General features: G+C 38.7%; 1 protein-coding gene across 2 annotated transcripts; it reads right to left on the bottom strand.

The window, feature by feature from the left end:
- Positions 1–9,584: 9,584 nt before the first annotated feature.
- LOC311177900 (midkine-like) lies at positions 9,585–10,287 on the bottom strand (the record flags this gene model as incomplete). 2 transcript variants are annotated; one of them, XM_084244145.1, is made up of 2 exons in its annotated part: positions 9,936–10,287; positions 9,585–9,773 (listed from the first exon to the last, which is right to left on the bottom strand). In XM_084244145.1, the coding sequence occupies exons 1-2, from the start codon at positions 10,011–10,013 to the stop codon at positions 9,585–9,587; spliced, it is 267 nt and encodes an 88-aa protein (XP_084100271.1). In that variant the 5' UTR covers positions 10,014–10,287. The 2 variants fall into 2 exon arrangements, with proteins under 2 accessions (XP_084100271.1, XP_084100270.1); XM_084244144.1 differs by having other exon boundaries at positions 9,585–10,287.
- Positions 10,288–16,501: the final 6,214 nt, after the last annotated feature.

Raw genomic sequence — 16,501 nt, 5'->3', positions numbered from 1 at the left:
AGAGCAAGTTTATGGGATGTCTTAGGAATCCTTTGAGAGTTCTCATTTTTCCTTTTAATTAATCAAAAACTTTATTTTAAACACACCTAAACTTCATGGAGCTGGGAAAGTGCTGTCCCCATAGCCAGAGGTGAGCTGAAAAGCCCCCACAAGCCAAACACTATCTGGCCACCAATCAGAACCCAGACGGGGATCCAGTCACTGCTGGGGCAGACTGTGGGCGCAAGGAAGTGCCCTCCCAACTCGTCATTTTAGATCAGGGACCTTTTGTGTCCCTCCAGAACTCACAAATAAAGAAGGTGGAGATTCTCTGTGAGAGTGACCACTAACATATTTATAGTACCACTGCCCTACTGGAATTCTGGCATAACAAGTTTTGACTGGATTGGACCACCAGTTTCTGACAACCCAAATCAGACTGAATAGAAGCCAGCAGTACCAGCTACACAGTGTCCCTATGCATAGGACAAATTAGAAAACAAGCAGCAGGGAGAAGAAAAACTGCAAGCAATTAAGCAAGTCCTCAAGGAAAAGACACACCACAAAAAGAAAATCACCACCAGAATGCAACAACAATGAGTTGGAAGAACTTCTGAGCCTTCCAGATAGAGAATTTAAAATTGCCACGATTAAAAAACTGAAAGAACTCATAAAGGAAAACAATGATAAGGGAAAGATAATCAACAATCACAAGATGGAAATTGAGTCCCTAAGGAGGGAAGTAAAAGAAATGCAGGAGATCAGAAGATTAATGGAGAAGCTAAAGAACTCTGGGAAAAGCAGTGAAAGCAGAATGGATGAAATGGAAGAATGAATAAGTACTCTCAAATACACAAAAATAAAAAGAACCAATATAGAAAAGGAAAGAGAAGTACCAAGGAAAAAGAAAGAAGAAAGACTTTGGGAACTATCAGATTCCATGAGGAAAGGAAATATAAGAGTTATAGGAATCCCAGAAGGAGAAGAGAGAGACATAGAAACAGAGAAAATATTCAAGGAAATAACTGAAGAGAACTTCCCAAACATGAAGAATGAGCTGAAAAGAGACATACAAGAAGCAAGAACACCAAACTTCCATAATGGAAGGGAAAATATAGCAAGACACATTATAGTAAAGTTCCCAAGAATCCAAGACAAGTAAAAAAAATGAAGCTGACAATAGGGAAAAAACATATAACATACAAAGGAAAACCAGTAAGGCTGACATCAGACTTCTACAAAGAAACACTACAGGCAAAGAGAGAGTGGAGGGACATAGTCAACATATTCCAAGACAACAAATGCCAACCAAGAATACTCTATCCCACAAAGCTTTCCTTCCTCTATGAAGAAAGAATAAGTACCTCCCAGACAAACAGAAATTCCAGAATTTCATTACAACTAAACCCCCACTCCAAAAAAATACTACAAGGAATCCTAAAGCCAGAACAAACAGAGGGATGAATAATAACAAAACAAGAACAAAAAAAATATTTAGAAAAAACAGAAAAGACAAACAAAATGGCAAATATAGATGCTAACATATCAATATTACTCTAAATGTAAACAGACTAAACTCTTCAATAAAAAGACACAGAGTTGCAGGCTGGATTAAGAAACAAAACCCAACCTTTTTGCTGTCTCCAGGAAACACATTTAGCTACAAAAGATAAAAATAGACTGAAAGTAAAAGTATGGAAAACAATCCTACAAGCAAATGGACCAAAAAAGAAGGCAGGAACACCTATATTTATATCCAATAAACAGATTTCAGACTCAAAAAGGCAAAAAGAGACCCCCCACAGTCACTATGTTATGATCAGAGGGACAGTACTTCAAGATGAAATAACACACACTAACATATACTCACCAAATGAAGAAGCACCAAAATATATCAGACAACTAGTATCATCTCTGAAAACAGACACTAAACACATATGTAGTAGGAGATTTCAACATACCACTATCAACAATGGATAGATCAATGAGACAAAAAATAAGTAAGGACACTGAAGTTCTAAATAAGGATCCAGAGCTCATGGGCTTAACAGACATCTATAGGACATTAACCCCCCAAAAATCTGAGTACATATTTTTCTCAAGCACACACAAATCATTCTCCAGGATCGATCACATGCTGGGACACAAGACAAACATCAGCAGATACAACCAAGATTGAAATCATACCAACCATCTTCTCTGACCATGAAGGCATCAAACTAGAAATTAACCATAAAAAAGAAGGCAAGGAACTCACCTACCTCATGGAGATTGAAACCCACACTATTGGAAGACTACTGGACTAATGAGAAGATCAAAGAAGAAATTAAAAATACATTTGAGTTGAATGACAATGGGGACACCAATTTCCTAAATGTATGTGATACAGCAAAAGCAGTAATAAGAGGAAAATATATAGCAATGCAGGCTCACATCAAGAAACAAGAAAGAACTCAAAGAAAAAAACCTGATCTCAAAGCTCAAAGAACTAGAAAAAGAATGATGAAAAAAACCCTAAAACCAGTAGAACAGAAGTAATAAAAAAAATCAAAGCAGAAATAAATGAAATCAAAACTAAAAAACAATCCAAAAGATCAATGTAACCAAAAGTTGGTTCTTTGAAAAAAATAAATAAAATAGACAAACCCCTAGCCAGGCTCACAAAGGAAAAAAGAGAGAAAGCACAAAGAAATAGGATCACAAATGAAAGAGGAGAAATCACAACAGATACTGTAGAAATCAAAAGGTGCTGGGCACCAGCCTTGGGCAAAATGTCGTGTCAGGGGTTCCTGAAAGGATGAGATGGCCTAGGCGACATGTTAGGGGCTAAAGGGAAGGGGATTAAGGAGACACTGATACTGGATGGGGTGCAAGTATATTCTTCTGCTGAGAGACTCAGCAGGTCTTTATTTATTCATTTTTAGTAATCAGAAAAATTACATCATCATGTGCAAAGCAGAAACAATTAGTGTATTTTATTCCCATGGACTACTGGCTCCTACGGGTCTCAGCTAGACGGTAGCCTTTAAGGTTAATAGATTAAAAAAACTAAACCTAACACTAAAACTTATTATTTCAGCTAGACAATTACCTAAGACAGTTGATAGCCGCCAGTACATCCCTATCAGCTAAAGTCTAAGCATCAAAAGACTCTTTTATTGATATGGCCTTCAGCCAGAGATCAGTTGCTTTTCAGCTATCAGAACATTTTTTACCTAGAAACTTTTTAACACAGTTAACTACATTAAAAACTTTTCTAAGAAACTTCTAAAAAAAAAGGGGGGGGGACTTATAAAAAAGCAAAAAAAAAAAAAAAGACTTACTAAAATAGTTGTGCTGGATTGCTTGTCAGGCATGTACAATAAATCGTCTCCCATTGTCAAGTGGGCCAAATTGTTTAATAACTAATTTCTAAACAGATAATTTTCCATGCCATTACTTGCAGTATACTGATACATATAATTTATTGCCTAATGCACTTTTTGAGAAATTTTTCTCTCTTTATGACCAAGAATAAAAAACGAAGGGATGATAAATCTTCAGCCCCATGGTGTGAGGCACAAGGAATCTTCAGCCCCATGGTGTGAGGCACAAGGAATCTTCAGCCCCACGGTGTGAGGCGTTTTAGCATCGACCCCATGGTATGAGGCCCTTTAGCTACGGTGTGAGGCCCTTTTTCTTAGCTGCTTGCCAGTGTCTTATCTGGCTGGAGCATCAAGTTCCCCTGCAGCAAAAAGGATAATCAAAACTACTAGGAAGAGTTACATGCAAACAACCTCAACAATCTAAACAAGATGGACAAATTCATACAATTCTACAATCACCCAAAGCTAGATAAAGAAGAAATAGAACACCTAAACAGACCAATTACAAGGAGTGAAATTGAAATGGTAATCAAAACCCTCCCCAAAAACAAAATCCAAGGACCAGATGGATTTACAAATGAATTCTACCAAACATTCAGAAACGAATTAGTGCCCATCCTTCACAAACTCTTTCAAAAAATTGAGAAGAAAGGGATAATACCAAACACGTTCTATGAAGCCAAAATTACACTAACACCAAAACCAAACAATGACAACACAAAAAAAGAAAACTACAGGCCAATCTCTCTAATGAACACTGAAGCAAAAATCCTATATAAAATTTTAGCATCATCATCCAACAATGTATCCACAAGATAATTCACCATGACCAAGTGGGATTTATTCCAGGGACACAAGGAGGGTTCAACATCTGAAAATCAATCAATGTAATCCAATACATCAACAAAAAGAAATATAAAAACCATGTGATAATATCAATAGATGCTGACAAAGCTTTCCACAAAGTACAACATCCATTTATGTAAAGACCCTTGTAATTCTCAGGATACAAGGAACATACTTCAACATTATAAAGGCCATGTATGACAAGCCCATAGCCAATATCATTCTCAATGGTAAAAAGTTAAAAGCATTTCCATTAAGATCTGGAACAAGACAAAGATGTCCACTTTCACCACTGCTTTGCAATATAATACTGGAAGTCCTAGCCAGAGCAATAAAAGAGGAGGAAGACATACAAATCCAAATTGGGAAGGAATAAGTCAAACTATCACTATTTGCAGATAGTATACATAGAGAACTGCAAAATCTCCACAGAAAAACTAATTAAACTAATCAATCATTTAGGATAGTGGCAGGATACAAAATTAACACCAAAAAAAAAAAAAAAAAAACCAGTAGCCTTGGGAATCCCTGGTGGCACAAGGGGTTAAGCACTGCACTATGAAGCAATCCGCAGCCTCCACAACACGTGTTCAATCCCTGGGCAGCCAGGGAGCAACCCACATGGCATGGCAGACCTCTCCTATCTTGCCTGCTGCTCCCCTCAGCAGTGTATTTTGGTCAGTCTGCCTGTTCTGTTCCCCACCTGTCTTGGTGAATCTTCTCACCCCCTATACCTCTCACCCCCTACACCTTCTCACCCCCTACACCTCTGGCCTGTACCCCAGCTCTTGTATGCATAAATAAATAAATCTTTAAAAAAATCAGTAGCCTTCCTATATACAAAAAATAAATCTGAAGAATTAATAAAAAAACCCATCCCTTTTATGAATGAAACAAAAAAAATCAAATACTTGGAAATAAACCTAACAAAAGAGGTAAAGGACCTATACAAAGAAAACTATAAAACACTGTTAAAAGAAATAGAAGAAGACACAAAGAAATGGAAAGACAGCCCCTGCTCATGGATTGGAAGAATTAACATTATTAAAATGGCCATCCAACCAAAAGCAATTTACAGATTCAATTCTATTCCAATAAAAATTTCAATGACATTCTTCAAAGAAATAGAGCAAATATTAATGAAATTCATATGTAATCACCAAAAACCCTGAATAGCCAAAGCTCTCCTGGAAAAAAAGAAGGGAATGGATGCATCACACTCCCAGATTTCAAACTATATTACAAAGCCATAATAATCAAAACTGCATGGTATTGGAATAAGAACAGACACATGGACCAATGGAATCAAATAGAAAATCCAGAAATAAACCCACACATTTATAGTCAACTATTATTTGTGCTGCACCTCCCCCTGCAGTGACCTTTAGGGCTAATGGCTTTCGCCACAGTCCCTAGGTCCAGCTGGGCAAGGAACCAGCACGCAAGGGGAGAACAGCAAAACTCCCTGAAGCAGGGGGAGAACAGCAAACCCCCCGAAGACATAGATAAGACAGAAGCCTGTTGAAAGATAACGACCACAAGGAGCCACCACAAGAATGCTGACCAAAAGGAACCTTATCTCGTCTCCTCAAACCTACAAACTTTATCTCTTCACTCTCTTTCTAAAACTTCTTCCTTCTCTTCTATAAAGGTCATTGATTGCTAAATTAAAGAAAGATATGAAATCTAGTAACAAGTATGACTCAAATGAAACACCACTAAACCTTGTGTAACAACAAAATTGTTAGTTCAATAATTGCTCTGTTATATGTTAAAATTCCTTAGCTTTGATCCTTAATGAAAAAGTGTTATTACATAAAAATAAGTGCACCTGTTATAATTAATAATAATTAATGAATTTAGTGGTTAGCTAAGAGAAAATGTAATTATATAAAACAAAAGACAAAACTAATGGTCTGACTGCTTAGGAATGTGCCTAGATCCAAATGTAACTCTGGACATAAATCACTGCCTTGTCATTGATAAGTAAACCTATGAGCCAACTGGTTTAGTTCACTGATAACCGATCCTATGCCTTTAGAAAAACATATATATACTGGCCACTAACTTAAATAAAATTACACTCAGACTTTCACTCTCTTGAAGTGTGTCTGTTTGTCATTAGCCGAATCCCTGACCACCCCGCGCAATCTCTCAACCCTGAAATGGCCTCATCGTCCATCGCTGTGCTGGTCTGCGGCAATTTAACAAAGGAGCAAAGAATATGCAATGGAGCCAAGAAAGTTTGTTCAATAAATGGTGCGGGGAAAACTGGGTTGCTACATGCAAAAGGATGAAGCTTGATTACTACTTCACTCCATGCAAAATAACCAACTCAAAATGGATTAAAGAACTACACATAAGACTTGAAACCATAAATTATATAGAAGGGAATATAGGTGTAACATTACATGACATGCACCCCAAAAATATCTTTACAGACACATCACCCAAAGCAGTGATAGTGAAGGCAAAGATAAACATATGGGACTACATCAAATTAAAGAGCTTCTGCACAGCAAAAGAGACATCATCCAAGACAAAAAGAAACCCCATTGATTGGGAGGAAAAAAATTTGCACACAACACCAATGACAAAGGACTGATTGCAAAAATCTACAAAGAGCTGATGAGACTCAACAAAAACAAAGTAAATAATTCAGTCAAAAAATGGACAGAAGAGCTTAAAAGAAACTTCTCCAAAGAGGAAATGCAAATGGCCAACAGGCATATGAAAAATGTACAACATCACTTGTAATCAGGGAAATCAAATCAAAACTACAATGAGAGACCATCTTACACCAGTGAGAATGGCACATATTAAAAAAACTAGCAACAACAAATGTTGGCAAGGTTGTGGAGAAAAAAAGAACTCTCCTGCACTCCTGGTGGGAATGCAAAATGGTCCAACCACAATGGAAAGCTGTGTGGAGATTCCTCAACCTACTTAAGATAGAGCTTACATAGGATCCAGCTATTCCACTCCTAGGTATTTACCCAAAGGACACAGAAACATTAATTCCAAAGGGCACCTGCACCCCTATGTTTATAGCAGCTCTATTTGTAATAGCTAAGCTATGGAAACAACCCAAATGCCCAAAAATAGATGACTGGATCAAGAAGATGTGGTATATATATACACAATGGTATATTACTCAGCAATCAAAAAAGATAAACTCATGCAATTTGCAGCAACATGGATGGAGCCAGAAGGGATCATGCTCAGCAAAATAAGCTAGAAAGAAAAAGAAAAATACTGGATGGTCTCACTCATAGCAGGAATTTAGAAAACCTAAGTAAGGGACCAGGAAAAAGTCTAATTAAAATAAAGAAAAAATCAAAATCAACAAACAACTATGAACCAGAGACATACTACAGGGGTAGGGGGGTGGAGAGGAGGGATTAGGGTCAAAATAAGGGGGGGTGGGAATTGTATGGGGAATATAACCAAATGAAAATGCGCACATTGTGCAAAAATGAAAAATGATGTGTTATATAAAATAAAATAAAAATTTATTAATTAGAATTTTCATTTCAGGGAAGTTTTTCCACAAGATTAACACAGAGATTTTTATAAAATAGTTATCGAAAGTAAGAGACTTTAAGAACAAAATGTTTCCTAGACAAGGCTCTGCAATGCTATCAGGAATAATTTTCTCTCTAGTCAATCAAGCTTGAGAGTGAAAGAGCACCAGATATTTAGAGTGCTGAGGAACAAAGCTTAACTTGCAATTAATCCACACTTTAGGAAAAGGAGGGTATTTGGACCTGTGTGACTGGAACTGACTGTTCAGGAATTTGCTCATATCCCATGAACCATCTGTCAATATGGAATACTTACATTTGTTCCTAATTCAGTTTCATCTAGTCAATTACTTGTTTAGTACCCAAGGGAAAGTGTCAACTATGTCCATCTGATCCTAAGTAATTCTATTAGCATGTATGAATTCAAGTAGGTTATCCACTTTGTAAGTGGCTTCAAGGTCAATAATGCAAAATTAGTCATAGTAACTCAGCATAACTGTCCGCTTTCAACATCAGCTTCTGACTAAAAGTTGATCACAGTTTAAGAATATCTTTATCTTGTTAGCAGATGGAAGACTTAATTTTTAGAAACCTTTGTAACAAATCATTTTATATTATTTAATTTGAACACATATAGTTCGTTTGTAATATTTCTCTTTCAGATCTTCTGTAAGTTCTTTTGCCTTCGTATTTTACATAATTTTATTCCAAAAATAACCAGCTTCATTTAGGTCTTTTTCAGACCCTCAGCAAAATACCTCCCTTCCTATACATTCAAATATACACACCTCCCAGCTTTTTTGCATAGTATTGTTTCCTTTCATTAGCTTCATTAGTTTTAATTTTGCACATCAATTAGAACTCTCATCCATATAACCCTGACTTTCCAATTTCTAGATTATAAGCAACTATAAAAACTGTTAATCATTATCCCATTACCTTTTCATGATTTCTAAAACACATGCTTCAAATTTTTTCCTTTAGGTGAAATAAGACACAATTCACTAACAGACCTAGATCCTTTGTTCCCTTGCAGTAAGGATCCAAAAGCAAACCTAAATAGAGAAATTTAAATTAAAGTTAATTTACATTATTAAATTTAGTAAAAACTGTGCTTCCCCAGTGGCACAGCAGGTTGAGAGCTGCGCTGTGAAGCTGTCTGCAACCTCTGCAGCGCTGGTTCTATTCCCTGCTGGCCAGGGAGATTCCCACGTGGCAGGGGCAGACCTCTCCTGTCTCCCCCATTGCTCCCCTCAGCAGTGTATTTCAGTCAGTCTGCCTGTTCTGTTTCCCTCTCTGTCTCTGGTGAATCCTCTCACCCCATCCCATGCCTCTGCCCTGTACCCCAGTTGTTGTATAAAAATAAATAAATCTAAAAAAAAAATAAAATAAATTTAGTAAAAACTTAGTTTATCAAATAGACCTTTTTGAAACTACTCAAGTAATAATAAAAGGAACAGATTCAAAATGGAGTTACTCATGTTGAACTTCGAGATTACAGTTTCCATTTCTTCCAGGGATAGAATTTCCAATCCAATCAATCTAGGATTTATCTGGTAAGGTCATTTTGCCTGAATTTTTTTTTTATATTAAAAGAAAAGCTTTTATTGGGAAAAAAGAAACACACTTCGGATTATTTCTTTCTCAGTAATGGCATCATTGTGGGGAAGAGCAAAAGGGGGGGCCGGGGAATCAAATCCCTTTGTGGGGAGGCCCAAGCTTCCCAGAACCCCCCGCTCCCCCCCCCAACTCTGGGCACAGGGGCAGGGAGTGAGCGGGGAGCCGCAGGGTATGATTGATAAAGCTATGTGAGCAGACAGAAGGCACTGGTGGGCTTGCCCGGGCCGGGGCTCCAGGCGTCCAGCTGGGGCTAGTCCTTCCCCTTCCCCTTCTTGGCTTTGGCCTTGGTTTTGGTTTTGGGGGTGCAGGGCTTGGTCACACGGATGGTCTCCTGGCACTGGGCATTGTACCGCGCCTTCTTCAGGGTGCCTTGGCACGCTTTGGTGCCTGTGCCCCCATCACACGCTCCCCAACTCTCAAACTTGTACTTGCAGTCGGCTCCGAACTCCTTCTTCCAGTTGCAGGGCACTCTGCACCGGACGCGCTGGGTCTGGGCCCCGCAGGTGCCTTCGCGGAAGCCCACGCCGCAGTCCTTGCTGCTGGGGGTGCAGGGTCCCCAGGTCCACTCCGCGCACTCGGCCCCCGGGCCGCCCTTCTTCACTTTGTCTTTCTTTTTGGCCACAGCGGAGGTGAGCGCCAGCAGGGCGAGCGCGAGGAGAAGGGCGCCTCGGAGCTGCATCTCGCTCGCTGCCCGCGGTGCTCCGCTCCCTCCCGCGCCGGGCCCGTCCCGTTCTGAATTTTTTTTTTTCCTTAACTCATTAATTTTCTATTTCTAAAGTTTCAAGTTACCAAAAATCTCTGAGAATAATTATTGCTCATTTGCTTAAACCTTTGCCTCTCAAGCAAGTTTATCTTCAGACTGACAATTCTGACTCAAGGCTGACATTTCTGACTTGGACCAAATACAAACAACTCTATATTGGGCCTGGTTTTTTTTTTTATATTAGCCAGACAACTTTTATGAGACCAGGTTAGTTACTTTTCCTTGTATACCATAAGTGAATTCTGATGAACAAACACATGTGATAAAAAGTATTATTTATAATTTAAAAGACATGCATGTTTCAAGTCATTACATTTGAACTAGTTCTCATTAACCAAAAATTATCTTAGATTATGATTTTTGAAAAACATCTTGGGTTAGAATTTCTATAGGTGCCATCTGTAAACCTATTATATAATGAATTATGACATTACCATCTGGAGATAAAATAAGACACAAAACATGAAGACAGACAGAATTAGTTTTCAAAAAATTTTCTAGGGGTTAAATGGAAAACAGTTGAAAAGCAACATAGTTTATCTCCTCATGTGGCTAAGTTTAATATCTAAGGAGAAATATTCCTACTCCTTAACAAACCATGGTAAAGGAATCTGCTTAGGTTTAAAAGTGTCTCTTTTTCCATTTCTTCCTTTTTTATCTAGTTAGATTTAGGGAAGGCTACTTGCAATACTGATTTCACAAAGGGTGAAAAAGCCTTTATGTTAGCCAGAAAAATTTCACTCTGTGAACATTATTTTTCTAATTTGACCAATATTATAATTGCAGGATTATTATAAAGATAAATCCTTTTAAGCATATTGTTAGGTTTTAGTCAATATGAACAGAAAATATTCCTGCTATGTGAGAAAACTTTAGAAACATTTTGAAGTAAAAGTTTAAATAATATCCCTGCAGGCTGGTGATAATAAAACCCCTTCTCAGTTCAGACATAAAGAGACCAAGTCCACTTCTCAGAAAGACAAAAAGAAAGAAACTCATACAATCTTATGATTTTTCTCATGAAGAACACAAAAGACAGAGCAGTGATAATGGCACATAAGGAGGGGGTCAAGAAGTAGAACTAGATTGAGATGGCTTATTTACATTTTGCTGTTCATTAACCCTAGAAAAACTTTTTTCTTTAAATGTACACTTTTGAATTCCATGTGCAAAAGGACAAGTTTTGGAAATTCAAGAGAGTTCCTTAGTAGCCATATAATAAGTTTAAGGGTATATTTGAAATTATAAACCCAATTTATTGATGATAATTTGCATACTTTTTTTATAGGCTCAAAACTACATTTGTCATTTGTCCCAATTCTTCAGGATGCATCCTAGGGGAGTCCAACCGGAATGGCATCTCCCACTCTTAATTGAAGAGCCTCAAACTAAGTGAACTGAGGGTGAATAAATATAACTCAACCCACAGGCAGAACAGATGTCTCACAGAAACTGCCTTTCCAGAGCCCACCCTCGTGGGAGTACACAGTAAAGATACGTGGCTCAGTTGCACAGTAAAGATACGTGGCTCAGTTGCTGTCACAAATTTGTAACAGTGCTAATGGCAAGTCATTCCAGAAGAGATGAGTCTTATGATTTTTGGTCCCCCGGATCATTCACCCATTCAGACAAGCAGGTTTCTTAGCTGGCATTTAGGACATTCCTTTACAGGAATCAATAGAGTGGTCTCATAGACAGGGGCAGCCCCCAGAGCACAGAAACCATTAGCAGTCCTCTGAGACCAAGAAGCTTGGGCAGCTGCTGGGACCAAGTGGTGGCTCCTCACTCACTAGAGTGGCCTCTGAGCCCCAAACAAAAAAGATCCCAGACAAACCCGCAAATATTTTATCAGCCTGAACAAGGTTGTTTGGCTCATTGCTCAGAAAGCCAAAGATGAAACATAAGGAATTTCTGTAAAGGAAGATTTATTCTGGTAATGCTACCAGCCAGAGCCAGGCATTCTTAAAAAGTTGTCTCCCTGAGCCACCATTTGAATGAGTATATAAAGAGGAGGCATAAAGGGCTATTTGTGAAGGCTAGGGAGGCACCAGGTAATCTAGTAAACTGATAGTTCATGATATTTTCACTCTGGAACACGTCTTTATTTTTTAACTGAGCCATAAGGATCCCTAGATGGTGCTATGAGGCACAGATGTTGCCAATTATCTACTCAAAAGTCTGGTGCTTGGGGAAGAGGTTAGCAACCCCATCATTTTTTGGTTAGCAACCAAAGAATATATAAAGGAAAACATACGCACTTTAACTTTGACTTGGTGATGTTTTTGTGACTACATTTAACTCGACAAGAGAAACAAAATATAAACAAATGGGACTTTATCAAATTAAAAATACTTCACAGAAAAAGAAACCCTCACTAAAATGAAATGGGATGAGATATTTGCAAACTATATATCACAAGGGATTAATATGCAGAATACATAAAGAACTAATACAAATCAACAACAAAGAGCACACAGCCCAATTTAAAATGGGGCAGAGCCTGGGCCTCCCCTGATGGCGCAGCAGTTGAGCGGTGGGCTGCAAAACTGTCTGCAGCCTCTGAGGTTCCATCCCCAGCCACCAGTAAGGGTCTCACATGGCACGACAGACCTCTCCTGCCACGCCTGCTGCTCCCCTCAGCAATGTATTTCGTCAGTCTACCTGTTCTGTTCCCTGCTCTGGCTCTGGTGAATCCTCTTGTTACAGGACAGGGAGAGGGGCAGCCCAAACCCTGCAAACCTGCCTATTCTAAATGGGTTCTGCCATCTGCCACATCAACACAAAACATATGAGACTTTAATGGGAAGGAACTTTAATACAACTAGGAAACAAGACAGGAAAGGCAAAGAATCTAGTTTCTAAATTAAGCACCCAAATTTACCCATCCCCTCGTGGGTAAAAGTCCATCCAAATGGGAATGGCCCAGAGCAAGGCCCCAAAGCCTACCACAAGTCTAAAGCATCTTCCAGTGGGGACCCACAGAAAAGGATCAGAAACAACCAGACAAGCCCAGAAGGAAAAGAGCAAAATCAACATCAAGATAAAAGCTGCCATTGTCACCTCCCCACGGGTCTTACCCACATCTGTGTCACCCAGTCCATGACCAAAAGACAAGCACAGTTTCTTCATGTGTCTCTAGGCCCCATGTGCCTCCTCCAGGTCTCCTTCTGGATCTCCATCCTGCTTTCTTCCTTCCTCAGTCTCCTCTGCAGCTTCTTCTCTCCCTGTTCAGCTCCAACCTCCATTTGGGTGGGCCAGGGAACCTGGAACCTCCCCCTTTCCTGGGGACCACCCTGTTACATTCTCACCCTCCCATACTTCTGACTGTAGCCAGTGCTTGTATAAATAAATAAATAAATCTTATAAAAAATCTTAAAAAATAAAAATTAATTACATTGGGAAGGGATCTGATCTTAGGTCATGTGTTGTGATTCTTTTTGGATTGGTTCCATTTTTAAAAAAACACAAATTTAGAGATCTAACTGGCTTATTAAATGATTCATATAACTGGGCAGCCTTCTATCTAGAGTCTGCAAGGGATTACACAAAATGGAGGGAATTTATAGACAGAAAGGAGAGATCAAGATATGTAGCAAAAGAAAAGATTTCAGGCAAAGCAGTCTTCTCTCAGGGGAAGATATGGGTGTCTTATTGTTAGAGAATGGATGATTGTGGGTCTGGGTGTGTACACCAGTTGAAAAATAACAACCACCAACCAAATATGAGAGCAAGCAAGTATAGATTTATTTAAGCAAGAGGAAAGAACACCTGACAGCAGGACAGGGTCCAAGGTGGAATGCCTATTTACTTCAGCCTGTCTATGACTATATCCTGTCAGACTTCTTGTTGCCCAGTGTGCCAGACTATTGATTAGGCACTAGGAGGTCGGGAAGTTTCATGGTAGTTGTTTTTCTGTTCCCTAATTACCCTAAAACCAGATATTACTCTAAGTAGTGGATAGATTTCAGCAAAAACAATTCTCTTTTCCCAGGAGCTGGTTTGTTCCTTCTGCTTCTATATTGTTTAAAATCACTGTCCTGTGTCTCAGCCTTTACCATTCCCTAAGCCCTCCTGGTCTCAGGTCCTCTTATTATCATGCACTCACACATAACATGCATTGTCACTGGTGCTGATTAGGAAACTCCAGATGGATAAACTTTTTTGGAGAAGCTAAAACCATAGTAAGATTAGGTGTTAAGTCTGGGTGGCAACCTGACATAAAGGATTCCATTTTGGGCCTGTTCTTTCTATTTTTTTAAACAGATTTTAAGTTCATTTGTCCATGATATATGGGTAGAAAGTCTCCAAACAGAAGGCTGTGGTGTGAGAATCTGCTGGAATAATCAGGATAGTCTCCTGTTTCTTACAGTTGCTAAATTGCTGGATAAGCCTATTTAATTTTCATCTATGTGTCACAATATGGGAGTTTGAAGAGAAGCTGGAATATTTTTCATTCAAAGAAGTCCCTCTGCATTTTCCCTGGATAAAAATGTAGCCTTAAAAGATATTTAGACTTTATATAAGTCTTTAACCCATGAAGGACACAGTCTCTAAGGACAAATTATAGACTACCATACCAAACATAAAATATTTAAAACATTTTATTGTAGGTCAAAGATTAAAGTAGACAAGAAAACCTAAGCATTTTTCATCCATTTCCATAACCAGAAACCAGGAGATAATCAGAGTAATTCTGGATTCTAAACTTTTCACAGATAGCTAAGTTTTTGCATCTCTTAATACATTGTGTGATTAAAGAAACTTTGCATTGAAATTAGGAAACAGAATAGGCTTTTAGGACACTTACCAGAGTACTACCAATATGCCCTCCCAAATTAAGACATACTAAATATGGCTTTTCTTTTCTTCTGTGGGTTTCAGAACTGTCTATTATAGCCTCTTAATCACACCCATGGAGACAAGCAAAGAACAATAGCCTGTCATAGTAAAGGATTAGACTCTACAGCCCAGGGCATGCTTATATTCCAGCCACCTCACTTCTCTTAAACAACCAGAGAAATGGGGAACCCTCTCTGCATTATACTCATGCTGTACTGGCCCTTCTTAGTTCATATCATATCCAACATATGTCTTCCAGTTTACTAACCCAATATAAAACCCAATTAATGAGTAACCCTACTCCAAATGTATTACTTGAAACCTTGTTAATGTATTACCAAAGCAAGAAAAAGATCATGACTGCTTGGTTGGAACTATGAAAGGAAACAAAATAAAATATGAACAAAATCTGGGCAAAGAGAAAACATAGATAAAGTCAGCAGAAGAGACCTGCAAAAGAACAATGATATATTTTTTTTTTTAAAGTTGAGAAAAAAGCCTTATCATCAGCCATCTGCTGTCAGTGTGAATCACAATCTGAAGCTTGAAACTTCTTCCCTGGAGAAACCCACAGGCAGCTGACAAAAAGACATTTCTTTTATGATAAAATCTTTATCTCCTAAATTCTTACATTTTCACATGCAAATTACCTATCAGAGGTCACAATTTAAGGTATGCATATTACCCTCTCTACTAATGCATATGGTCCTTTAATGGAAAACATATTCCCACAAAGATTAGTTCTTTGTTTCTGCCATATGCTTGTACACTCCTTGCTGGAATGTAAATCAAGCCCTTGCTGGGGTGGGGGAGCTGAACAAGCCACTGGTTGGGACCCCTTTCCGCTTAGCTTCTCTTCAGGGTTAATCCAAATTTTGACTTCTGAAAATAAATATTTTCCTCCATACAGAGCTGCATATTATTAACTTAACACAACCAATCATTTACTTTTATCCCACATAGATTTAAAGGAGATCCCAAATTGTAACAGTGTAATCCCCATAGAAAGGGGAGGCTCCCTGCCCCACCTGAGGAAGGGTGGAACTGAGCAGCCAGGAGAAATTAAAAAGGATTTAGGAAAGAAGGCTGAAAGGAGAAAAGATTTGAGGAGGCACGTGGAGCAGAGAGACATGTGAAGAAGAAGCCTCGCTTGCTTCTCAGTCTTGGACTTGCACCAGGGATTTGGGGGACATGGAAGGAGACACTTGGAAGAGACAAAGACATGGGTGAGAAATCCATGGGGAGGCCAACAGCAGCAGCCTTTATCTTGACTTGTACATTGACTTTCAGTCTTTTCTTTCAGACTTGCCTGGCCCCTTCTACCCCTTTCCAAAGTTCCCCACCAGAAGGTGCCTTAGACTTGTGAATAATTTTGGTGCCTTAATGGCTTTGCTTTGGGCCAACCCTGTTTGGTTGGGCATTTACCCACAGGGGATGGGTACATTTGATGTTTTTATTGGAAACTATTACCCTTTCTTCTCTTTTCCTTTATTGCACACTAATTCTATTAAATTTCTTTTCAATTAAAGTTCTTAAGCACTGAGAGTGTGTTTTATCTTTATGCA

The sequence above is a fragment of the Talpa europaea genome (genome assembly GCF_964194135.1).
Source record: "Talpa europaea genome assembly, chromosome: 9".
Lineage (NCBI taxonomy): Eukaryota > Metazoa > Chordata > Mammalia > Eulipotyphla > Talpidae > Talpa > Talpa europaea.
Note: the sequence above shows the minus strand (reverse complement) of the source record. Positions and strands in the feature narration are given on the sequence as shown.